Raw genomic sequence first — 26,742 nt, 5'->3', positions numbered from 1 at the left:
TCAGACAAATAACAATCAATGACATTGTTCTCTATTATTTTCGTTTCTATAACACTATCACAAATGTATCCCAGAACTAATGTGGAGAAAGTTGCTGAAGGGAGAAGGTTCTGAGGACTGACCGAGGACCGAAGGCCCCGTGAACGATATCAGGAGAAATTTTCCTCCTGCTAAAAACGCGATATATGGACAGAAAGAAAAACGGTGGCCAAATTTCACCCCCGAATCAGACAGCTATCCCCAGAGAGAAAACTGGGTTTTCCACGTGTTAACCATGAATTCAGATGAGGAGATGGCATCAGAGACGGACAGGCAAGAGAGCTCCCAAGGGTGAACCCTGTGGGGGTGGAATGTCATGGTGAGACGGTCATAAGAATCGTGGCCACCTGTGGCTGTACTGAGTGAGGTGGCTGACGCAACTCCAGAATCTGGGGCGGGAAGACGGTCCCAGTAAAGAGTGCCTAGAGGAGCAAGCAATGTTAATAGAAAGAGATCTGTTTTGAGATACAGCCAAAAAGAGTATTTAATTTCAGGAGTCTTTAAACATCTAGGCAGGGTAAAAAATATATATATTAAAGTTTACATAAAAGAAACGCATCTCAACTTGTCATGCTTTTCTCCACAAAAATAAATGCCAGAAAACAGGATAAAAACATGTTCAGTTTTGAAAGAAAAATTATGATCCAAGAATTGTGTGAATATCATTTCTGTGCCACAGCACAGAATAATTTTCTTAGATATGTAAGAAGGAAGAAAGCGTAACATCACATAGTCTTTATGCAAAATTTTCCTGGAGAAAATATTTCTGCTGTTTGAGAATTGTTTCAAAATTAAGAACTCAAGAAGAGGGAATACGATTGAATAATAGCAGCTATGGGAAGCAATTAGTCAGAAAAACACAACATGTTTCCAAAATAACTATAAATATAGTTAGGAAACATTTCAGGAAAAAAATCTGGGACCTTGAGTGAGAGGAGAGGGTAGAAGGAAAGAAATCATGTTAAATTTTCATTTAGACATTTTAGACATTTTTTTTTTTTACTTTGACGGAGACATATAAAATTTAAAATTAAAGATAAGCTATAATAGAGTGGAATAAAATTGGAGAAAAATTATTAATTTCCTATGGCTACTCGTAAGACATTACCACAAACTTTGTGGCTAAACCAACATAAATGTATTCTCTCACAGTTCCGGAGACCAGAAGTCCAAAATCAGTTACACAGGTTAAAATCAAGGTGTTAGCAGGAACACTCTTCCTCCAGAGACTCTACGGGACAATCAGGAACTTGACCTTAACAGCTTCAGGTGGCTGCCAGCATTTCTTGATTTGCGGCCACACCAATCCCATCTCTGTGTCTGTGGTTACAATGCCTCTTCTGTCTGTGTCAAATCTCCCTCTGCTTCCCCTTGTAAGGATACATATGATTGTATTTGGACAGAATAATCTCTTTATTTCAAGATCCTTATCTTAATTGCATCTGCAAAGTCTTTTTTTTTTTTCCATATAAGGTAATATACATATGTTTCAGAGATTAGGATTTGAATATCTTTTGGGGCTATTTTTCCAACTACTATAATTAATAATCAAATAAGAAAAAACAAGTAACGAGGAAAAAATTTGACACAGAGATATTAGAATGAGGTAACTGAAACAAATATTGACCAAGCACTATTTGTCACAACAAATGACTTAAGCTCCTTTACTAAAACAAAGACTGTTTACAAAACGTTTCTCAAGTCTGACCGTTTAGAAGAAAAATCTGTATGATGAAATGATTATCAAAGTGTAAAAATGGAGTGATAGAAAAATGGCCAAAGGTGTATCAAGCAACTAAAAACTAAAAGAAGGCATTCATTACAATAGCACCGTTAGACTAATTAAATTCAAAACAAATAGCACTACATGGGATAAAGGAATTATTTATATTTATAAATGATACGATTCATAATGGCAAGTGAATATTAATAAACTTACATGAAACAAATAACATAACACTAAATATATACTACTAAAATGTTCATTTGTACAGAGAAAAAACACAGTAATACATAGATAGGAAAAATTAAATATATTTTATGAATAATACACATTATTATAAAATATCTAGGTAATATTTCAGAAATTGGTTATAAACTAAACTACCAAGGGAAAGAAAAACCCTCAGTGGATTCCAAAAACTGGAACTTTTGCAATTCATATATTTAAAACAACCAGCAATAAAAACTGAAATTAGTATCATGGGTTTTTTTAATACCACTTGGAAATTTAAACACCCTTATAATTAACTTGAGTCAAGAAGGAAATCAAAGTACAATTATAGTCAATTCATAAATGTCAACAATGAAAATTCTACACATCAACAACATATGGGATACCATTTGGAGAACAGATGGCAGCTTGAGGACATATGTTTGAATTCTCACTACCCCACCCTTCAATTCTGACAAAAATGACCTAGGAATAATGATGCCAAAGAAAATTTTGCAGAGAAGTGAGACTTAAAGGGAGGAAAGAGAGATATTTTATTTTTAAAAAGTGCCAGTTTGGATTCATTTAAAGGACAAGTCCTGGGCGGACTTAAAAAAATTTAATGAACTTCATTTTTAGAACAATTTTAGATTTACAGAAAATACTGAACAGGTAGCACAAGACAGTTCCCATACTAACGCCCCCCGCCCCGCACTTTCCCTTATTATTAATGTCTTACGTTAGTGTGGTCCGTTTGTTAAACTTGATGGACCCATATTGACACATTAATATAAAGTGTGTGGTTTATATTAAAGTTCACTCTGAGTTGTACAGTTCTATGGGGTTTGACAAATGCATAATGTCATCTACCCGCCATTACGGTATTATACAGGGAAGGTTCACCGCCCTAAAAATGCACTGTGCCTTACTTATTCAATCCCTCTAAATCCCTGGCAACCACTGATCATTTTTTACTGTCTCCACAGTTTTGCCTTTTCCAGAATCTCGCGTAGTAGTAATCGTACCGTATGTTGCCTTTTCAGACTGGCTTCTTTCACTTAGCAATGTGCATTTAAGATTCCTCCTTGACTTTTCATGTCTTGATAGCTCATTTTTTTATTGCTGAATAATATTCCATCATATGGATATACCATGGTTTAGTTATCCTCTATGTCTTTTGTTACTTGATAGCTCGTTTTGTTTTGCTGCTGAATAATATTTCATCATATCAATGTGCCAAAGTTTATTTATCCATTTGGCTTTTGAGGAACATCTTGCTTCCAGATTTGGGCAATTATGAATAAAACTGCTATAAAGATTCTCATGCAGGTTTTTGTGTGAATGTAAGTTGTCAACTCAATTGAGTAAATACCTAGAAGCACAATTGCTAGATCATATGGTGAGAGTAGGTTTAATTTTATAAGAAACTGCCAAACTATCTTCCAAAATGGCTGTACCATTTGAATTCCCACAAAGAATGAATCAGAGTTTTTGTTGCTACACCTTCCCGCTAGCATTTCATATCATTGTTTTTTGGAGGATTTTGGCCATTCTAATAAGTATATAGTGGCATCTTGTTTTAATTTGCAATTCCCTAATGTCATATAATGTTGAGCTTCTTTTCATATGCTTGTTTGTCATCTGTATATCTTCTTTAGCAAAGTGTCTGTTCAGATATTTTGCTCATTTTTAAACAGGTTGTTCATTTTCTTATTGTTGAATCTTAAGAGTTTGTTGTATATTGTGGATACAACTCCTTTGTCAATAACGTGTTTTGCAAACTTTTTTTTCTTATTCTGTGCCTTGTCTTCTCATTCTCTTATGGTGTCTTTCACAGAGAAGAAGTTTAAAATGTTCATAAAATCCAACTTTTCAATTTTTTCTTTTATGGATTGTGTTTGGTGTTGTAGCTAAAAAGCCATTGAGAAACCCAAACTCTCTTAGATATTCTCCTATGTCATCTTACAGTAATTGTATAGTATTGCATATTTCATTCAGGTCTATGATCTACACTGAGTTTGTTTTTGTGAAACTTATAGATCAGTGGTTGGAATTTCCTCCTCCTCCTCCTCCTCCTCCTCTTCCTCCTCCTCCTTTTCGCACGTATATGTACAATGACTCCAGCAGCATTTCTTGAACAGATTATTCTATCCTTTCTCCATTGAATTGCCTTTATTCCTCTGTCAAAAACCAGTTGACTCTATTTGTGTGCATCTGTTTCTTGGCTCCCTATTCTGTTCCATTGGTCTATTTGTTGATTCTTTCACTAATTTCATACTGTCTTTATTATTGTAGCTTTATAGTAAGTCTTGAAATTAGATAGTGGCCGTCTTTCAACCTTGTTCTACTTCTTCAACATTGCATTGGCTCTTCTGTGTCTTTCGCCTGTCTGTGTGAACTTTAGTTTTCTTTATAAAATAACTTTGCAGGATTTTGATTGAGATTGCGTTAAATTTATAAATCACACTGGGCAGAATTGACATCTTAACAACAGCGAGTCTTCCTATCTATGAATATGGAATATCTATCCATTTATTTAGATATTCTTTAGTTTCTTTCATCAGAGTTTTATAGTTTTTTAAAATATTTATCTTGCACATATCTGGTTAGGTTTGTGCCTTAGCAGTTCATATTTTCGGTGCTAACATAAATAGTATTGTGTTTTTAATAGTATTGTTCTTTGCTGGTGTATGAAGAACAATTGACTTTTATATACTAACCTTATATTCTGCAACCTTGCTATTCTCACGTAATAGTTCTATAGGCTTTTTTGTTTTGTTTTGTTATTCTTTTGTATTGTTTACATAGGCAATCTTGTCATCGGTGAACAAAATTATTTTTATTTTGTCTTTTTCAATCTGTATACCTCTGATTTCCGTTTTTTTTTTGTCTTGTTGAACTCGTTGGACCTTCCAGGGCAATGCTAGAGGAATGAGAGGGACATCGTTCCTCATTCCCAGTCTTTGGAGGAAAACTTGTGGTTTCTCACTATTAAGTATGAGGTTCTCTGTAGGTTTGCTGTAGATGTTATTAAGTTGAAGAAGTTTCCCACTATGTGTGGTTTGCTGAGATTTTTTTTTTTAAATCATAAATAGGCGTTGAATTTTGTCAAATGCTTTTCTGTGTCTACTGATATGATCATATAAATTTTCTTCTTGACATTTTTGATGTGATAGATGACATGAACTGATTTTATTTACATGTTTTATAATTGTCTCACAGTTCTGGGATCCTTTATTCCATTTTTTAATAGACATTATTTTTAGGAGAAGTTTTAAATTCACAGCACAACTGAATGGAAGGTACAGAGTTTTCACATTGGCTCACACTCCTCACATAGCACAGCCTCCCTGGACATCAAATTCCCACATAGGAGTGGTACATTTGTCACAATTGATGAACAAATGCCTGGAACCAATACATCTTCCAGTCACTGCAGAGGGGCTCTGTGTGAACGATGGGGCATACTTTTGACACTCAGCTAGGCAACTGAAGACTGACTCTGCTTTGCCTCCTGAGCTTCGAGGTCAGCCAAAGGTGAGCGTTTAGGGCCTTCTTTGTTTCTGCCTGAGCACCACGGCAGTCCTGAGTATGCTCTTGGTCTGCCAGATTCTCAGGACTCTGAGACTGGTCAGAGATTTCCCAACCCCTGTGAACACCTCATTAACCAGCTTGTTTTTAAGCTTCAGGTTAGTCTATTGTTTTCCCCAACTGTTTTACAATACCTTAGGCCTGTGTGAAGTTAATCAATCACCTGTAATTGTTTTTGACAAATGCCTTCAGGAAAAAGGCTTTTCCCTGTGTCTGAGTTCTGAATCAAATAAAAAGGCAGCCTTGCAAAGCGGGGTCTTCTAGAGAACTGCCAGACACATCCAATAATGACGATTTCCTAGGAATGAGGCTTTCTAAAGAGCTCTGGCCCTCTTCTGCTCTCTTGAGTGGCTGCCAGATGATCTGTTTTCATTATAAATACGAGCTGTTAATTTTCAAGACCACCACAAATCTAGAGACCGGAGATGAGACTGGTACAAGTTCAAACACCACAAATATCATTTTTCTTACTGAAATGCAGCCATTTTTTTTTTTTTGTATGAATGCTCCCTGGATTATTAAAAACCTTTCATTAATTTCTAGAGTGGTTAAAAATTTGATGCTGACAATTTTTAACAGTTTTCTTGTTGCCTTTATGGAGGAGAGAATTATCAGTTTCTTATTCTGTTATTTTTGCTCTGTCACCAAAATATATTTTATATGTATAGTATTATCTGGATATTCATTGTAAGTACTGTCAGAAGGAATATTGCTGACACCAATAATTCTGGATCGAAGAGATATTTTTAAGTTAACAATTAGCAAAAACAGGTGATAATGTGTTTTTGAAAAATGCAAAGGTAAGTATGGCAACCAGCCTCTAAATACTCCCGATGATCCTGCCTTCTGGTTTCATTCCCGTTGTGGCTCTTTTCTCTCCATATTGAATAGGGGCTGACCTGTGCGGCCAACAGAATAATGTGGATGTGACGGTGTATGAGTTCTGAGACTAGTTCTACCGTGGTCTCTTGGATAACTCATTCTTGGGAAAGCTGGTTGCTAAATTGTGAAGACACTAAGGAATATTTGTGGAGAGGCCCATGTGAAGAAGAGCTGAATATTCTGCCTAAAGTTAGCACTCACTTGCAGCTATGTGAGCGAACCTCCTTCAGAGCGAATTGTGTAGTCCTGGCCAAACCTTCCAACGCCCATTGTCCTAGTCACCATCTGATGGACCTTATGATGAGCCTTTAGCAAGATCTGCCAGGCCAAGCTGTCTCTGAATTCTCGAAGCAGAGATAATAACTGTTTATCGTTTTAAGCCACTGAGTACTGGCTTAATTTGTTTCTTGGCAATGGATACAGTAAACAATTGAAAACATTTACCTACAAGGAAGCTATAATCCTCAAGAAGAAATTTAAGAATACTTTAAATTTTAAAATATTTTTAAATATTTAGAAATTTTAAAACATTTTTTAAAATATTTAAATATACACCTGAGAAAATACCAGCTCTAGATAGTATTAAGGGATCTAATACATCTACTACAGTTACAAGATTATGCTCAGAGCACAAAAGAAGATTTTTAATTGTAACTATTCTCTGTTCATTTTCTGAAAATGGAATAACTCTATTACCAAGGCCTGAAAATAATAGAGCTAGTGAAAATTATAATCTTGCTTATGAATATAGATGCAAAGATTTTTTAAAATCCTACTGTAAAATGGAATCCAGCAAGATAAGCTTTTGTAGAAATGCATTATACCTCTCTAAAGCTACAAGAATTTAGACCTGAAGTGCTGGCATCAGAAGTACAATATGTTAATGGAAAATAATTTTAAGGACTCGGAAACAGAAGACAATCATCTTAATACCAGTTATGAAATAGTCCATTCTTTCCATACTTAGTTGAAGTGCCTTAATATATGTTATGGACACATATGACATATTAATAATACAATATATGTATATGGTACATATGTAATATTTTATACCGAATATGTATATTTTTACAATTATACTTTTTACAGCGAAGCACATTTGACAGTCAAAATATAAATGTCTTTAATCTAAAAAATAGATATTAGCAATAACTGAGAAAATAAATATGCCGGTTATAAAAGAATTGAAAAAGAATAGGCAATTTAGAGAAGAAGAAATTCAAATGGCAATAGATATTTTAAAAAGTCCAATTTAGGTGGTACTACAAGAAATGCAAGTTAAAACAACTAGAGATAATACCTATTTTCTAACAAACTGCTGAAGCTTTTCCAAAAGAACAGTAGCCAGCATTAGGTTGATGAGAAGAGAGAAAATACAAGAAGAATTTGAAACTTTTTCTGGAGATTGCTTAGCTAGTGCAACAATATGGTCTGAAAGCTTGTGTCTCCACAAATCCTGAAGCCCAAGTCATGGCATTAGGAGGCGGGGCCTTTGAGAGGTGATTAGGTCATGAGGGCAGAGACCTCGTGAATGGGATTGGTGGCTTATAAAAGAGGCTCCAGGGCCCCTCTGTCTCTTGAGGGTAAAATGAGAAGTCTGCATCTGAAAGAAGGTTCTCATCGGCCGCGCTGGCACCCTGATCTTGGACTTCCAGCCTCCAGAACTATGAGAAATAAGTGTTGTTTATAAGCCCTCGCTCTGTAGTATTTTTGTTTTAACAGCCTGAATGGACTGAGACAGCCAGACTATGTCAAAAGCCTTAACACTGACCCAGAAATTTTACTTAATGCTTGAAATTTGAATGCTGATGTTTTTATTATTGCTTATTTGTGTTTTCTCCATGTATGATTTTAGCAAAAGAAACACATTTAAAAATCTTACAAATTTTGCTTGTCCTTTTAACTAGGAGGAAGTAAGCAGTTTCTCGCACATCAGTGCAGGTTTTTATATTATTTTCCTTATGAGAAATGCAAGAGCTAATTTTGATGTCAGTTTGTCTCATCACATGTGGAAGATGCTACCTACCTGCAAGTAGCGGACCACTCGGCAAACCAGATCAGGTGCCAGGAAGTCTCCGGTGAATCGCCAAATGATATCTGTCAAGATGTTAACCAGTCCTGTGAAAGAGTCTAACAAAACACACAATTTAATTTCAGTCTCTTTCAAAGTTGCAGCCAGGCCACAGTAGAAATGAATTCCTTGGAGTTGGTTTTTTTTTTTTTTTTTCCTTTCTGATTTATCAGGAGGCCACTGAGGAACATTAAGGCAAGATAGGAATCCCTTGACTTTTATAATTGGAACTTGTTACTACTTAGATGTAGCCATTTAGGAAGGATTTTGGTAATGATTGAAAGGGAATCATACTAATCATAGAGTTGACCTTGTAAGTCACAGAAGAGGAATTTTAAAGGGGGATTGGGGTTAGACCTGTGCTAAAACAAAGACTGTGTGAGGATCAATAAAAGGCCTGCTCAGTTTTCCCTTAGGATATGTTGTTCTTGGATGAGGCCCCAGGTGGTGCTCTGGCTTGATCTGAAGCTAGCCACTGGCTGTACGAGCCCCAGGGCCTTCTGGGAGGGGCCCCACCATAGGCCAAGTACAGCTACAGTCTGTGCCTTGCTTAGGGCAACCTAGCAAGAGCTACCAAGCAATCTATAGATGGCTGCCACCTGTGCTGGACTTGGTGGTGCCTGGAGAGGCTAAGCTACAAACTGAGGTTGACCGCCAATAGTGCTGGACTTGGGGCTGCTCAAGTAAATGTATGGAACATGCTGAGGTCAGATGCTACTTGTTTGGGTTTTGTGAACCCTTGAGAGATTTTAGGAAAGTCTGCAGCATGAGCCAATACAGGCCATTTGTATGCAAAAGCCACTGGAAGCAAAATGGCTTGGTGTGCCCACAAGTTGGGGGGGGCGGAGTCTCAGGAAACCATGAGGGCAGGGCAAGCCAGGTTGTTGGAGACTCAGACATGGCGGCTGCCTGCATCTGCATGCCCAGCGGAGGAGGGCTCAATAAAGCAACAATTGCTTTTGCCAGCACTTTTGTCTGGGAGAAAGCTGCCCTTCCAGCCCTTGCCCTGAAGCCAGACAATTCAGTTCCTTGCTGTATTTCCCTGGCACCTTTCAAGCTGCTGACCTAGAGCTGAAGCTCAGAGTGAGTGCATCCATCAGCAAGTAAGTCCATGCATGGCCCTTTAAGAGAAATGCCTGGGACTCCAGCTGCCCTTCATCTCACAATCTCTGCTGGTTCTCACAGTCAGAAGTTGTGGGAACCTCTTCCCAGCACTGGAACCCTGGGCTGGGAAGCCTGGACTGCAGCCGGGACTCCTCGCTTCTCTGGAGGGACCTCTGCAGCAAAGACATCCCTCCTGATTTTTAACTGCCACACGTGGGTGTGAGTCTAACCCAATCTACATCTCTGCCCTCCTAATAGTCTCGAGGTGGCTTCTTCTGTATGTCTTTAGTTATAGGACTTCTGTTCAGCTAGACTTCAGGTGATTCTCAGTCATCCTTGAGATTGTTCTGTAGTTTAGTTGTAATTTTGTTGTGGTTGTGAGAGGTGTCAAGCACAGCATTTACCTACTCCACCGTTTTCCCTAATTTCTTTTTGGGTTTACTTATTCCTTAATTTAAAAATAGTGGGCAAAAAACCCTAAACTTATATTTCTCTAGCTCTAAGTGGCTATCTGAACAATTATAATAGACTCCATTAAAACTTCTTCTTTCTTTCTTTTTTTTTCCTGGAGCTCAACCTTAAATAAGTCCATATCTGGCAGCAGACTCTAAATAAAACTATGCCACAGCATTCGTTATCTGCTATTAAGCAAATGCTGCTCTATCTGATCAGTAAAGAGCTATTCAGTTACCTAAGTAATTGAGTACCTTGCAAATAAGCCTTTCCTAAATGGTAATTAATAAGACCTTGGGAACAAAGGGTACACTTTAAAAGCTTAATCACTTTTATGTTATTATTCTTGCTTTTTAAAATTTATTCAGTGAAAGATCCTAGGAAACTGTTATATTCAGGGAAGCCAAAATAGGCTTACAACAGTCTTTATTATTCTTTTGATGCAATTTCTTATAAATGTGAGTGTGGGTTTCCAGTTGGAGCAAGTAAGTGGAGTGGGGGGAAGTGATGAATGAAAGAGTACCCTAAGAGGTCAGTAAGGATAGGTCAGGGGAAAAGGGTGTGAAGGACATTGATTCTAGGCACAGATGACAGCACAAAGTCATGGAAATGAGAAAAAGTGAGATGAGAAATGACATGGCTCGTGTTCATGAAACAACATCAGTTCCTTGTTGCTGAAGCCTAAAATAGCAGCTGGAAGTGGCGAGAAAAGGGCCTGGAGAGACAAAAATCCAGACCTTTTAGGGTCCCATGTGCCAATTAAAGGAGCTTGCATTTTTCCTTTACACCGTGAGAGCTACTGAATTTTTATGTATCCCAACACATGTTTTCAATAGGTTTCTTTAGTTACTGTTGTGGGGGGAATCAATCTGATAGCTCCGATATTGCAGCTACCATTATACTTGTTAGGATACTATGCAGACATTCAAGAAAGAGATAATTAGTACTTAATGTATGTCAAATAGGAATAAGGATATAGAGAAGGATGCAGGTTTGAGATATACCTTACAAGGTAAAATGAGGAGGAATTGGTGACTGAGTATTCGATATTTTGGATGTGAGGTAGAGCAAGTCCACCACGTGTTATGGGTTCCTGGCTTGGGTGTCCCTGGAAACCACCTGAGGACACAGGAGGATAAGCTCATTATATTTGGGTTGTTTTCAGTTTTCAGCTATTCTAAATAAAGCTGATAGGAATATTCATGTGTAGGATTTTGTGTAAACATAAGTTTTATTTCCCAAAGATAGATACCCAGGAGTGAGGTTGTTGGGCCACTCCTGGGTATCATAGGAAACTACTCAACAGTTTTCCAGAGCTGCTGTCTATGCATTCTTACAAAAAATGTGAGAGAGTGTTTCTTTGGCCTTGCCAGCATTTGGTGTAGTAGTGCCCCTATCTGCAGGGGATATGTTTGAAGACCCCCAGTGGATGCCTAAAACTACAGATAGTACCAAACCCTATATATACTATGTTTTCCCAATGCGTACACACCTGTGATAAAGTTTAATTTATAAATTAGGCACAGTAATAAAATAACAGTAATAACTCATAATAAAGTAGAACAATTATAACAATATACTGTAATGAAAGTTATGTGAATGGCTTTGGGGTCATTATTGAGTAAGATAAAGGTTAAACACGAGCACTGTGGCACTGTGACGGTCAATCTGATAACTGATTCTATAAATGACTAAAGGGCATTATAGAGTGTGGAGATGCTGGACAAAGCGACGATTCACGTCCCAGGCAGGAGGGAACAGGATGGCATGAGATTTCGTTATGCTACTCAGAATGACGTGCAATTTAAAATGTATGACTTGTTCATTTCTGGAACTTTCTATTTAATATTTTAAGATGGCGGTTGACCGCGGGTAACTGAAACCGTGGGAAAGGAAACTGTGGATAAGGGGGACTTGCTATATTGTCAGTATGTTTTCTTTTAGCCATTCTCCTAGGAGTATAGTGGTCTCTGATCATGACTTCAGTTCGCATTTCCCTGATGACTAATGATGTCCAACGTGTTATCACGTACTTATCTGCATCCATGTTTCTCTCTCATGAAGTGTTTTTTAAAGTCTTTTCCCATCGATAATAATCATTTTAAAGTTTCTATCTCATGTTCCAACAACTGAATCATCTGTCTGGTTCTTTCAGTTGCTTTGGCTCTTGACAACGGGGTGTGTGTGTTTGTGTTTTACATGTTGATTGAATGGCAAACATTGCATGGCAAAGAACATAAGAGACTGAGGTTACTAGTATTTATGCTGGATATAGGCACACTTCTCTCAGGCTGTTAGAGTTGGGGTTGAATCATTCCACTCAGGAACTTAGCTGGGCTTGGGTGTCGTTGTTGCTATGGTCATCCTCAGCCCCTACAGGCTTCACTTCCTCCTTGGACACTCTATTAGGATGGGAGCTGGGGGTGCTGGAGGGTTTTAATGCTCCGCTCTCAGCTTTCAGTTGCATTTGTATTTCTGTAACTCTGCGGCTGCTTGTTGCTCAAAGATTACTTAGCTGGTGGTTGTAGAGTCTCTTTTGTCCATGCTCAGCCTCAGTCTTACATACATCCGTGTGCTGGGGCCTGGGGGTTGGGGTGAGCATTCTCCATATTCCAATTCCTCCCCCCTGTGGCAGTCAGACTCCTGCCTTATGTCTGTGGTAGGTCTTGTGTGGGAGAGGGTTTCATGACCTTCCCTTCGTGGCAGGAGACTGCTCATAGATTGGTGTAGTATCCTGGGCCAGTCATTTTATGTCTTCATCCCCCAGAGTTGAGAGATTTTTATTGTTTGTTTCGGTGCCTTTCCCTCTGCTCCAGGGCAATGGTATTTGGTCCTTCAGTGGCCTAAGGTTTTTTGTTGAGAGAAGCAACCGGACAAGGGGCAGGATTTCATGCCTTTTCTGCAGGCATGGCCTAAACCTTCCTGTATCTCTGTAGCAATTTCCCAACTCTACCATTCCAGGAAGCAGCCATAGACAATCCTGTAGCTGAATGGGCGTAGCTGTGTCCCAATAAAACTTTATTTATAAAAGTAGGCTTCAGGCTGGACTTGGCCTGGTCTGCAGAATGCAACATCATGACTGTTAGAGACCTCCTGCCTCCCTCTTCAGTCTGCTCCTTTATTATCCTATCTCAAATTCATACTATAAGAGAAAGCCTTTCAACTAGCACATTGATACTGGTAGCTGGTTAGTCGATCAAAACATTGGGTGAAGAAAGGAAGCACACAAACAAACTCCCGTTCAAACATTAGAATAGAAAACATTAATGTACATTTAGTTGTCATTTCTTTAAGGCAAGACCAAGCCTTTTATTTAATTTTATACATCATCCTTTTTGGGGGGCCTAAAATACTCCAATATTGCATTTTTTTTTTAATTTCCAGTTTTGGTTTCTTTAAATTGGAGCGAGAACTTGAGATATCAACAAAGCAATTTGAGGCAGAATCTTATCGTAGGAATTTTTATAACCCTCTTCATTCTTTTATAGTTGCACTCCCTGAGCTTAACTCTATTGATCTTTTTTTAGTGACTCAGGAAAAAAAACTCGAGTCTTCTAAAATATCGAACTTATTTTTTACAGAAGCGAAAACTGTTTAATGTTGTTTGTTAATTGTATAATTTGAATAATGATCAGAACTGGCATAAACTGGTTTGGGAACAAACACCTCTGATTCATAGAACCCAAGAGGTGGGAGCAGAAAAGCAAGCTCACCAGGTACTATTCTGCTAGTCATGGGCATCCCTGGTCAGGGCGTTTTGCAGATACAGTGGAGTGTTGGTTCATCCAGGGAAGCGATTCGGAAGACAAAGCTGACAGAGCTTCTACTGGGAGCCCCTTGCTGTTCCTGGACCGCTCCCTGCTGTTTGCTCCGCCTGCCCCTTCCTCTATGCTGTTCCCTTGACTTGGCAGGTTTTGTACGCCCCTCTACAGGAAGGATGTCTCCTAACTCTTCTAGGTTTAGTTCAAGGTTATTTCTTTTGTGAAGCCTTTTCTGACTACTAAGTTTGGCCGATTCCCTCCTCTAGGTCTTTCTCTACTGTACTGTCAAAGTTCCTATCACACACTGACGCATTCTATTTTTTGTATTTCTCTCTACTTCCACTATAGTATGAGAGGATAGAGATTGTTTTTTAGTCACCTTCATGTCTCCGGACCCTAACATCCATTGTCTTATGACATAGTAAGAGCATTCATTTAACTTTTCATTAAATGAATGGCGACATTATTGCTGCTGTTGCTTGCCTGGCTGGCCGCAGCAGAGGTGGTTTCACAGAGCAGGCTGAGCCACATGGTCATCTTCTTCAGTGTAGATTAAGACGACGATTATAGAATCAGGATGTGGGAAGGAGGAGCGCAGTTGGGAACTTCGGTTCCCAAGTAGATTTCTACAAGAGCTCTCTGGAGCCCCAGGCCTCCGCTAGGCTGTAAGCTCCTGATTGGCAGTGACCTTGCCTTGCCTTAGTCATGTTTATGGTCTCATCCCTTTTCCTGGTGTCTTGCAAGACACTCAGTGTTCACTAGCTAAAGGAGGAAATGTTGGCCCATTGCACAGGTTTGCAAACTGCCTGAAAATGCAAAGCCCTAGTATAGGATTCGCCCTGCATGAGAACAAGTTGAAGCACCATTTCTTAGTTCCCACATGCTCTCAGCTGATGTTTGCAGAGCAGAACTATGGGGATAATGAACGCGTAGCAAGCTCAGGAACTTTTTCTTGGCAAGTGAAAAGGGGGCTGTTGAATACAAAACACAATTTGTATGGGGACATTGACATTTCAGATAATGTTATGATTCTTTTAGCTCCCAGTGTCGTGTAAGGATGAGAAGTGTTCTGCTTTTGCTGGAAGGACACTGTGGATAACACCTATGACTCTAGAGGGTACACAATGCTTCCGGCTCAACTCAATGTCTCTAGTGTTTGCTTTGTTTTGAAAGCAAGGGAGGTGATAATAGCTTGTTTGCTTGCAGTTGCACAGGAAACTATTTCTGATATTGCTAAGGGTCCCTCTCTCCTCCGCTTTCTTTTTTCACACCATATGCTTGAGGACACTCTAAATGGAATAAGATTTGAAGAACTTTTGCGAATGTTTGTTTAACGATAGAAATTGCATCGCTCAACCTAATGTCAGGTCCTTAAGTGCCAATTAAAATTATTTCTCCAAAAACTAAATTCTTTTGTCTCTAAGTTTGGGTCTCATTTTATAATACCGATATAATCTTGGCACTGTGCCTTTCGTCAAGATTCAGTACTGACTGAGCTTAATGGCCCAAACCGTCAATGCTTCAGCCTTTTATTAATCCTGGGGAAGTAGCTGGCACCTCAGTCATTACTGCTCAATTAGGTAAATAATCATCACATCCATTCTCATTAGAGCAGTCTCTTCACAGAAAGTTTTGTTTCTGAGATTTTCAATTAGTCTTAACAAGTCATAAATGCCATGAGTGCCTCTCCTCCACTGGTCCACCAAATGAATAAAACTCATGTGTCTAATTAAAGAAGCCCAAGTCCTCCTACACCCTTTTCTCTTTGCATCTGTTGTGTGCAAACGCCAAGAATCTCATCGCATGAGGCCAACTGGCTTGGCCTGGGTCGCTTTGCTGGTCACTGCGGCGTGGTAAAGTACGTTACACTCATAGGTGCAAACAACAGGCTCCCCTTGAAATGAGGGAAAATCAGGCGTGGAGTTATTACCGTTTCTTCTCTGCACTCCAGTTTTAAGGCAAAATTCCTTGAGGCGTGGCGGCACACAAGCAACATTGCACAATACGTGGCTCCAAGTGTACTCTGAGCGTAAATATAAGAAACGGACAACTCGTCTCCTCCTTTAATGAGATTTTGTTTTCCTGGTAAGAAGCATTGACACGATGGTCTGGGATAGTTAGAAATCCAAGTGGAGGGGATGAGAGCTTCATTCGCTATTATCCAAGAGATGAGTTCTCTGAATGTCTTTTTTTTTTCTTTTCAGTTCTTGCCCAAGGACAGCTGAGTTGTCCTAAGTTGTAGCATATTGGGATGGAAGTGGTAACAAGAAATATTTGGTTCTCATCTTACTCTGCGGCAACCAGGGACAGGCTTATACTTAGGGAGGTGAGGCAGACACGGAGATACGCTGCTCAGATACCTGTGCAAGAGAAACTCACTGTGCAGCTGTGAGGAGTGTGGATCGCTGGCATCCTTCAGCTGTTAGATTCCTCGGGGCTTGCCTCAGCTTTCTCAGTGAGATTATGCAATGATCAGTACAGGCTCTGCCCATGTCTGAGCAAGGTGCAGGGAAAAGAATCTATCCCACTTGAGGATCCTTTCATGAGCTGGCAGAGCCTGTTGGGTCGTCATTATGCTCTGATGAGTCTTCCTCTCCTGCTTCTTCCCTTTTCTTTTCATAGATGTTACTTCCTCTCAAACTTGGGCATAGTTAATGCTGTTTTAACTTGTTTCCAAAACACCCAGCCGTTTGTCAGGCGGTAAGACAGAAAGGAATGCAAGGTCATTCGCTGTCTACGGATGGTCTTAACAGCTGCCTCTTTGAATAATCTAAGATCCTAGCAAAAGTCCTATTTGTTCAAAAGTAAAGCCACTGTGAAAGCTCCCAGGATCTGGAAACTACTATGGATGATGACTGCTATGCTCCGAGCTCATCTGTCATGCAGCCTACAGGCCTGTGCTTAGGCGTCATGATTTTGGCTCCTGTCGAAGTCTATGACACCCTCCGATTCCGTCATTGTAGGGGTGTCGTCAAGGATATTTTATTGATGTATTATTAAAGTTCTGTATATAAAGGTCCACAGAGTCAATGCTCCTGATCAGGAACCATTTTGGTGTGTGCGTTTTTCTCGAGGCTAGAATGAACCATGTTTGATGAGTGTGCTCTCAGTTTTGGCCATTAGGAAGGACAGAATGAACTATGCTCAGCTGCAGTAACTCTGTACTACCTCAAAGCCTATTTTTTTTTGTTTCTGTAGTTATAGGTTAATATATTCTATGACCTTCCTAATTTATATTTTTTATTTTTGGGGTGTGATCTTACATGTATAGGCAGTGGATGAAGCATGGGTCCTGGAGTCTGACTACAGTGTTTTAAATGCTGGCTCTGCCACATAATAACTGTGTAATCTTGGGTGTGTTACTAACCACACTGAATATCAAGTTCTTTGTAAAAACTTAATAGTAAGAGTACCTGCTTTATAGGGCTATCGTGAAGGTTAAATGAGATAATGCGTGTAAAGTTCTTAGGAACATGCGCATTACCCCTCATGGTGCTGGTGCAATGAATATTGCTGAACGACTAGGCAGAGCCGCATGCACTGGGAGAGAGAGCATGAGTCTCACCATAAGTCCTGAGCTCCTAGTCAATTTGCTGGAAGATAGTTTTCTGAAAAAAAAAAAAAGATGGGTAAATAAGAGGTTGAGGCTTTGTTTAGACTAGATCTACGCTAAAGACTGGCTATTTTATTTGCTGTAATGCAGGCTAGTTAATTTAACATGTTTGACATCCACTAAGGACATAGTGGTGGTTGAATAAACTGATTGACTGAAAAGGTGAATAGAAGAAGACAATGCTTGAAAGAACAGAACATAAGAAAGACCAGCTGTGATGAAAGGTTCAGGGACTGGACTGCTATTTGTTGGCAGGGATGCCATTTGTGAGGCAATCCATTGGTAGGCTAGACTGCCCTGTGCATTTCCGGGAATCTGGTAGCCCTGTGTGAAGTCTGACTGGGTGATAACTCCAAATGCCCCAGGACTGACTCCAGTTGAGAATCACTGAAGTATGTGAGGACATTTGGGGTTAGATTTTAAATATAATCTTGTGTTCTTATTAAAACAGTTCTAGTATACACCTTGTCATGATTATGTCTCTGGCCCTTTCACTTGAATGTGTCCTGGTCTCTGTGGCTCCTTGGAGATGGTTGAGTCCAGGCCTTGAAAAGCACAAGATGAGCCTGGAACAATCTGGTTGTTCCAGGCAGTAAAAAAGCACCCAAAGAATGTTGAGAAACATTTCCAAAAGAACAAAAGCCAAATCGTAGGGCTCTCCATAGCCAAATTGGCAATCTAAGCATCAAAGTAAATAATGACAGTAACAAATTGTAATCCATTTAATAAAGTAAGAATCCATGATCCCATACGGATATAAGTAAATAAATGGGAGACGAGAAAGCTAGCTCTTCCTTACAGTAGAAAGCCAACTAATAAATGTGAAACAATGATTGAATTAGAAAAAAATCATTGTTTGAAACCTTCACAATTGATTCAGGTAAGAATCTACCCTGGACTTAAGAGTTTTTAAGTGAACATTTGAGGAATAACAGGATAGTTATACAATCTTAAAATACTTGTTAATTACAAAGGGAAAAGTAGTATCTTTACAGTGGAGAAATATGACAATAATATCACCAGGAATAAGACAAAAAGCTATGCTGTGCCTTCTGATATTGTATATCAAGAGGAATAGAGCGTCATTTCTTTGGTCTGTATCTCAAAAGTGCATAACATAAATCTAATCAGGAGGAAACATCACACAAATCTAAACCGAGGGACATCCACAAATACCGGTACTCTTTAACTAATCTGTGCTATTTTTATTGATGTCATAAAACACAAAGAAAGACTGAGGGACTAGTCCAGATAAAGATACATGACAGCTGAATACAATACATGATCCAGGGTTATCTTTTACTGTGAAAAATGTTGATGAAATTTAAAGCAGGTGTGTAGGTTACATGGTAGTACAAATTTAGATAGATGGCTGAATGGATGGATAGATGAATGGATAGACAAATTGATATAGATAGATAGAAAGTAAATGTGAAAAATGTTAACATTTGAGGACTATGAGTGTAGGATATATGTGGATACTTTGTAATCTTCTTGAAGATTTTCTATAATCCTGAAATTATGTCCAAAGAGAAACTAACAATGCAAAGTGTCCTGGCTGGAAGCACACATGATCTGGTTGCTCAGTACGCAGGGGCGGAGCCTGCAGGCCCAGTGGCTGGGAAGCCTGGCAAATGTGGGCAACGTGCTGGGCAAAGATTACTGTTATATTAGGACTTGAGTTTTATAATTGGTAAGTTTCTTCACATTCAGAACAGGATAGTTCTTGGCACACTCCTGTAATGTGTGTGTTAATTATTTGCTCAGAAAAAGATCTGCAGTCAGGCTGATACTTGTTCCTTAAGGCCCAGGAAACACTGCACACTGCCGGATATTGGAACAATCTAGGTCCCAGAAATATAGATGCTATTAAAAAGCAAACAAGCAATCACAACAGCTAACACATGGTGCTTATCTATAAGAACTAATTTAATCTTCACCACAATCCTGTGAAATACATGCTATTGTAACCCTCATTTTATAGTTGAAGACACTGAGGCACAGACAGGGTAATTGGCTCAACTATTAGTGTGTAGAGGAGCTAGAATTCAAAATCAGGCAAAATCCAGAGTCCAGGCTCTCTTCACCGCTTTCCCATCCTGCCTCTCAAGGGCCTCTGAGCAACGAAATAGATCTTTCTTGTAAAGCAAGCCGAAGTGTCTAAAATCAGAGTGATTAAGAAGAGGCTGAGCTACCACATAACGTAGTGGGGCAGCAGCGAGTTGTCTGTGTCGAGTGGGAAACGGAGCCCAAGCTCAGAGGAGACAGGGAAGGTAGAAGAAGCAAGCAGTGGAGGAGGGGAGCAGAACCAACTGGCAGGGCCAGAGCAATGGGGAGGATGCTGGCCAAGGGCGGGTCACTAGAATACAGAGGAGAGGAAGCAATGCTGAGCCGAGCGGGTGACCGATTAAGGCAGAAGCTGAGGGATCGGCCCGAGAACAAGAGAGCCGGCTGGGCTTCAGAGCCAAGACTCGGACACAGGGCATTCTGCGTGCCTTCCTCGGCAAGAGCTTGTCTGTTTCGGCTGTCTTATAAGGCCTTGGTCTCATCTTTCCAGATGACACTCACCTTTCCCAAGAAATAGCTCTCTGAGTCTAATCCTTGCCGCTGAGGAGGATGAGGACAAACACTGGCTGACGCCTTCCTTGGGCCAGGCGTCATTTAACACATATTCTCTCATCTAATGCAGTGTTTCGTATGCATGTAATCTGAGCTGAACTCTCTCCTGTGCACATAAATAGAATTAGCGACCACTCAGAGTGTGTGTGTTCAACTTTCATTTCAGTGAACTTTGGAGTGTAAAGTGGACGTCTATGTAATTCTAATTGAATAGGAATAATTCTAACCAGAGGAAACAATTCAAAGTACAACTATAGATACCAAAAAAAAAAAAAAAGAAACCCATAAACAACATACAGCATCTTAGAAGTAGGAACACTATTATTGAACCAACATAGAGGCTTCTGCATGCAATAAGGGTCAACTTCAAACCGTGAAGGCCAGGGCAGGCATAATTATGTACCTAATCTCTTTCCATCACCATAACTGTCCAAAGAAAGGCAATAATATAATTTCTGCATCTTGGGGTGATTAAGAGGATCAAATTAAGTAAAGCATATAAATAAGCACATTTCTCAGTGTCAGCCACACGGGAGGCTCTGAAGGCACCGCACTGGCTCTGCTCAGTTCCCCAAGAGAGAAATGAAGCTACGGGAATGTAAGGGCCGAAAGCCACGGGAGTGAGAAACGGTAGAGCCACGATTCCAACCCAGGTCTCCAGACTCTACCGCTCCTTCGTACAGTTTTCAAATGAAGAATGGTTTTGAAAATGTTCTAATGATTGAAAAAAATCAAAGGAGAACAACATTTTGTGGCACATGAAAATTCTATGAAATTAAAACTTCAGTATTCGCAAATAAAGTTTAATTGGAACCCAGCCATGCCCGCGCATTCACATTTTGTCCGTGGCTGCTCTCATGCTGCAATGGCAGCGTCGGGGGGTTGAGACAGGGGCCATGTGGGCTGAAAAGCCTAAACTGTTTAATATCTGGCCCTTTACAGAGAAGCCTGGCCGACTGACTCCTGCTCTAGACCTTAGACCCTGATCTTTCCATCGTGCCCGAGGGCCGGTGGGTCCAGATTGCTTGTGACTTCTGGCATTCTCAAGGAATTAGTGACTTGCCATGGGGGTTGCCCTGAGATATTTACTTTTATTATTATTTGGCTTCCTGGGGAGTTCGAAAGTACCAGATGGAAACAGATTCCTTTCTTTCATCTTAACAAAAATCTAAGCTCGCTCTCTTGCAAGTTCAAAGGGATTTGATTAATTAGGACAGGAAGGGGAACAAGGGAGCAATTCAAGCTGCTGGGCCGGGCCGGGCTGGCAGTTTGAGCTGCTATAGTTCCGGCTTCTCCTCCCCACGTCTGACAGGCTCCCTGGACGCCCACCCTGTCAAATGGACGCTGCGTGCTTGGAGGTGGCACACACACGCGCCGGAGTCAGGCACCTGTGTTTGTACTGTGGTTCTCCACTTGCCAACTCTACGACTTTGGGCGAGTTATTTAACCTCTCTCGGTCTCCGTTTTCAAGTTCTAAAATAGGAGTCATGAGAGTATCTATAGCTTGAGTCATTTGTAGGATTAGGTGAGAAAATATATGTAAAGGCGTTTTTGTTTGTTTTGCAAAGAGTTGGCTGAGTGAGCATTCGGTAAGTGTTCACAATTATTTCTGCCTACTTGTCAGCAGGGAAGGAGCTAAATCTTGGATTCTAGTTAAAAGGCGTCGGAAAGTGTTTTTAAAGAGTTTTTTTTTTTTTTTAAAGTGATACAAGCATGAGGTACAAATTTCAAGTAATACAAATAATGAAAGTAAATGTCTCACACAACAATGTGTCCTGGAACGTTCAAGGTAGCACAACTCATAATGGCTTTAAACTGAAAGTTACCAAACGCCGAGCACGAGCAGAATGGAGACGTCGCCTGTGGAATATTCGTGCAATGGGACACCATGCCGTAAGGAGAGTGAGCGACCTACAACTACGTGCGACCGTATCAGCCAATCTCTCGAACAGGATGCTGTGTAAAAGAAGCCAGGCGTAAAAAGCATACAGACTATCAGATTCCATCTAAAGTCTAAAATCAGGTGGAGCTCATCTTTGCCCCGGGCATTGCCCGAAGTGGAAGTGAGGGGTAATGGCTAGAAGGTGGTGAAGGTGGCGTGGGGACAGCTGGCAGTATACTCTGTTCCTCGAGGTGGATGCTGGTTACAGAACTATGTTGAGTTTGTGACCATTCATCAGCTGACACTTGGAGGGTGGGTGTGTGCAAGGTTAGACTTCATGTTTTAATTTCAAATTGGAAACTAAGGAAGCCACCCTCCTCCTCCTCCCAAGTCCCACTCACTCAGTCCCCTCCTAGAAGCAGCTACTGTTACCAAAAACCAGAATACCCAGGGGTAGCCACTGAGTGTGCGAAGAACATGTCTGCATGGGGACTTTGAAAGTATCTCTTTTCTTCTTATTTCCTGAGAAATTGTTTTTTGTCCTTTTTCCTGAGAAAGTTTTTTGATTTATTTCATAAAATATTTATTCTTTTAGAGCAGTTTTAGGTCACAGCAAAATCAAGCAGAAGTAGGATGACTTCCGATCCCCCCCGCCCCCACACATGCACAGCCTTCCCCATTACCCACATTTGTTACAACCGATGAACCTACACAGACACATAATTATCCAAAGTCCATACTTTGCGTTATGTGGTTTAGGTCACCCAGGTGTGGACAAATGTAGGATACCACGTAGCCATTGTTATTGTAGCATACGGAGCATTTTCACTGCCCTATTATGTCATGTGCTTGTAACACAAGGAAGAAAACTCCATTTTTGCCCTCATCTTGCTCCCGTTCTAGTGTCAGAGGGAGTCATGTTAAATAATTAAACACAGGATTGCACGATATCTGTGCAAGCGACGGAGTGACTGATCAGATCTGCCAGAGCAGGAACCAAGAGGGTAAGGCAGGCTTCACAGAGATGCTCTCGAGCTGTGTGTCCTGAAAAGTAAGCAAGGCTTTGCAAGACAGACCAGAGCGAGAGAGGGGCATCCAGACAGAGGGAGCAGGACGTGCAAAGGCCAAGAACTAGGAGCCTATGTTGTCACTTATCATTTAATATGTTCTTTACTAGTCTTTCCATCTAGCTTGGGAGGGACTCGTGGAGGGACTCTGTGGCTACTAGAATCAGATAAAAACAAATGATTGAGAATCTTCTTAAAAGATTTAACCGAAGGCCTGAATTTTAAATATTCAACGGATCATCATTTTTAGAATATGAACTTCCCATCAGACTCTAATTATAAAAGAAAAAATCTAAGGAGATGAAATTGAAGAAGTTCTTATAATTAGGGCCAAACTGTGATTAGCACACTTTCTGCCCTATTCAACACTGCATCTCCGGGGCTTCAGGGCTTGGCTCAGGCTCTTAGGAGGATATGAAGTTTTATTTTTTAATAACTTTTTGTTTTGCAATTATAGTTAACATACAATATTATATTAGTTTCAAGTGTATAACATAGTGATTAGACATTTATATAACTCATGAAGTGATCACCCCATAAATCTGACACCGTACATAGTTACTAAAATATTATTGACTCTCTCCCCTATGCTATACTTTACATCCCCATGACTATTTTGACACTACCAGTTTGTACCTCTTAATCCCTTCCCCATTTTCATCCAACCCCCCAAAACCACCTCTCATCTGGCAGCCATCGAATGTTCTCTGATGCAAATTATTTTGAGTGTAATTGGGCCTAGCCAGCCTGCGATATAGTCACTATCTGAATCCATTGTTTGGTATTTAATTGCTCTGTGACCTTGGACAAGTTACTTGGACATCTTGAGTATATTACCTTATAAAATTGAGGTAATATACTTTGTCAAAATCAAATGTCGTTTAAGTGTTTGGAACATAATAGGCTCTCAATAATGTAAACTTTCCTTCCTTTCTTCTCAATTCTCTCTCTCCTCCTTCCCTCTTTCCTTAAAAGATTTAGGAAGAACATTTTGGTGAAGAGAGCCTAGGAGACAGACTGAAGAGATTCTGAGCAGCCGTTGGAGACTTTGGGAGAGGTAAATGGATGGATAGAGAGGAATTTTTAAGACATTTGCTGTGTTCCATGCAGTTTATCACCACTGATAAATGCCATCGCCTCTGAGAAATTTCATTAAGACTAATGAAAAAGTTGGATGTTTGTTTGGGGCATAATATCAGGCTGAGACTGGCCACAAGAGGGCTCGACTCTGTTGGGGTTGCACATGTGGCAGAGAAAAGATAGGATATGTTTATCTGGAAGTAGAAAGATTCTAGGTCACACTCTCAACCATGACATGTGCCTGTCATACATTTTCTTAAGGGCTGTCACCTGGGAGAAGTATTAGATTTAAGACAAATATGGGGCTGGGCTCAGGGTCTTCTCTCAGTAATGTCTTGGCCCTTCCAGGTGGCTTGCCTTAGGAGGAGGCAATTATCCCGATTATCCATTCTAGAGGGGATTATGCAAAGGTCCTCTGTCCATCTATCAGGGATTCAGGCACCGTGAGGAGATGGATGCCGTGACCCAAGCTATGTCTCACAGACCCTCGTCCATGATTCTATAGTAATCTCTTGTGCCACCCACCTCACACCCAGGCAGAGGATTCCCAACAGCCGGTTAGCCTTCTCCCCCTGCTCCCGCCTCTGCTTCAGCCCTCCAAAACCAAAGAGCTCTAGATTGTAAACAAATTTAACTGACTGCAAATTAGTCCCAATTCTTTAGGCTAATGGCTAAAGCCACTTATTCTCTCAACAGCATTTTCATTTTAATGAGAGCATCAAACCTTGGCCCAGGAGAGATTATAATAGAGGGATTCCGGGCAGTGTGGAAGGCAAAGCGGAACAGGATGGGCTGGCAGCTTGCCCAAGGTCACTCAGCAAGGTGGTGGCAGAGCTGTGACTAAAACCCAGCTGCCCCAACACCCAGTCTCACACTGTTGTTGCTCCAGCCTGAGGCTGCCTCTTATTTGGTCACACGGGAGACCTCCTGCCTCCTTCTGGAGCCATGTTAGTGACTGTGGCCCAGGCTCGGTGTGAAGAGGCTGTGATGTGAGACCCAAATAGTCCTCCCTCACTGCCAGAACCTAGTATGAGAAATAGGAGCGCTGAGGAGGCCTGATCAATAGATATTATGCAGATGCTTAGAGCCATGACATTCTCTTCCATTACCGAGCTAACAGTCTCAGCAAAGAGCAGGCCTGGATACTGACAGTTTTATTTTTCCTGATTTGTCAGACCGAAATCAGGTTCTGACATGCCCATATGAAAGCATGAACGGTACGTAGCTGGCAGAGGCCCAATTCCTTTTTCTCTGAATTAGAGGGCCTCGCTCCATGAGCTGGCAAAAGCCCAGGCTGTCGCACATCAATTATGCTCTCTGGCTGAGAGCTGTGCTGAGCAGAACCAGGCAGTAACCATGCCTAGAGCCACAATGAGCTTCATTTGAAAGAAAGCAGCAAGGCAGTGGTACCCAGACCCCTTTCCTCTAGCCCCTCTTCACGTCCCACCTGTCACCCAGTTAAGGGATCCTGGAATCTAAGCCTTCTTTACACTTATGTTTGTAGTTGTACAAGAAAAACAGTATTCTTCATCCTCTCAAACTGAAATTAATTGCTAGTATGAACTCCTACTCTGCTGGATGTTAAAAATTTAATTGAAGACAAAAAAGCTCTAAACAGGAAACAAATTGAAAAATGACCTTTGCGTTGTAGCGTAAAGGACGAGTAGGTTTTGTTTGGGGAGGGTCAGGAAAGGAAATTTCAAGCAAGAGGAACGGCATAGATAAAGGCAGGCAACTTCGAAGTCGTTAGCGTTTTGGAGGTTTTAAAGTAGGAAATGGCATGTTCCAATTATATTTTAGCTGGATTGGATGGGAAGAGGCAGAGAGGGGAGGCGGGCGAGAGAAGACACCGTAGGTAGGTGAGCAGAAATGGAGGGGACATTTCATCGTGTTACAGGTTATAGACAAAGCACGAGGATCGCCCTGAGAGAGAAGGAGGTGCTGAGAAGCTCTAGGGCAACCTGAAGACACAGACAGTTAGGAGGCAAGTGAGAAAAAAGAGGCAAAGACAGGAGTGAGGGGAACAATAAGCGTCCAGGGTAACGGAAACCAAGTTCGAGAGTTTCATGGAGGAGGAAGTGAGGATCTGAGGCAGATAAGGCACAGAAGTCCAGCAGATAAGGACTAGAAAATGTCACTGGCATTATGCAACTAGAAAAAGGATCATTCATAACCTGCATGGGAGCAAAACCAGAACTGGTGGGCAGAGGAGTGAGTGAGCACTGAAGACAGAGTGGGCTGGATTCTCTTGAGAAGTTTGGATGGGAAGAGAGAGCCTGAAGTGGACGTTTGAGGGGGACTTGTGCTTAAGGGAATATTTTGTTCCTCCAGAATATGAAGGCTTCCACTTGTTTCTAGGTTGATGGATAAGCACCAGTAAACACACACACACACACACACACACACACACACACACACACACACACAGAGACTTAAAGATTCTAAAGAAAGGACATATTGAAAAACAAGGTTTTCTAAAGTAAAAAGAAAATGACCACGGGCATTATTGGACAGACTGGCGTTGAACAGAGGGCTAGACAGTCATTGTCTGAATGTGGAAATAGGAGAAGGAGTAGTATGAAGAATAGTTCTGCCCAGGAGCCAGCCTCCTAAGAGCGGACACATTCTGGATGGTTGGAGGGACGAG

At 40.7% G+C, this 26,742-nt stretch overlaps 1 protein-coding gene across 2 annotated transcripts in view; it reads right to left on the bottom strand.

The window, feature by feature from the left end:
- Positions 1-26,742, bottom strand: part of NPSR1 (neuropeptide S receptor 1) — a 105,402-nt gene that overhangs the window by 25,881 nt on the left and 52,779 nt on the right. Inside the window, exon 3 of one of the 2 annotated variants that reach the window (XM_006912056.1) lies at positions 8,472-8,575. The exons of the other annotated variant lie outside the window; for it this stretch is intronic. Coding sequence (XP_006912118.1) covers positions 8,472-8,575 — 104 coding nt within the window. The remainder of the gene's footprint in view (positions 1-8,471; positions 8,576-26,742) is intronic. 2 annotated transcript variants of the gene reach the window in all.

This window comes from Pteropus alecto, unplaced genomic scaffold (genome assembly GCF_000325575.1).
Source record: "Pteropus alecto unplaced genomic scaffold, ASM32557v1 scaffold21, whole genome shotgun sequence".
In the NCBI taxonomy this organism is placed as follows: domain Eukaryota; kingdom Metazoa; phylum Chordata; class Mammalia; order Chiroptera; family Pteropodidae; genus Pteropus; species Pteropus alecto.
This window is presented reverse-complemented; position numbering and strand designations above follow the sequence as displayed.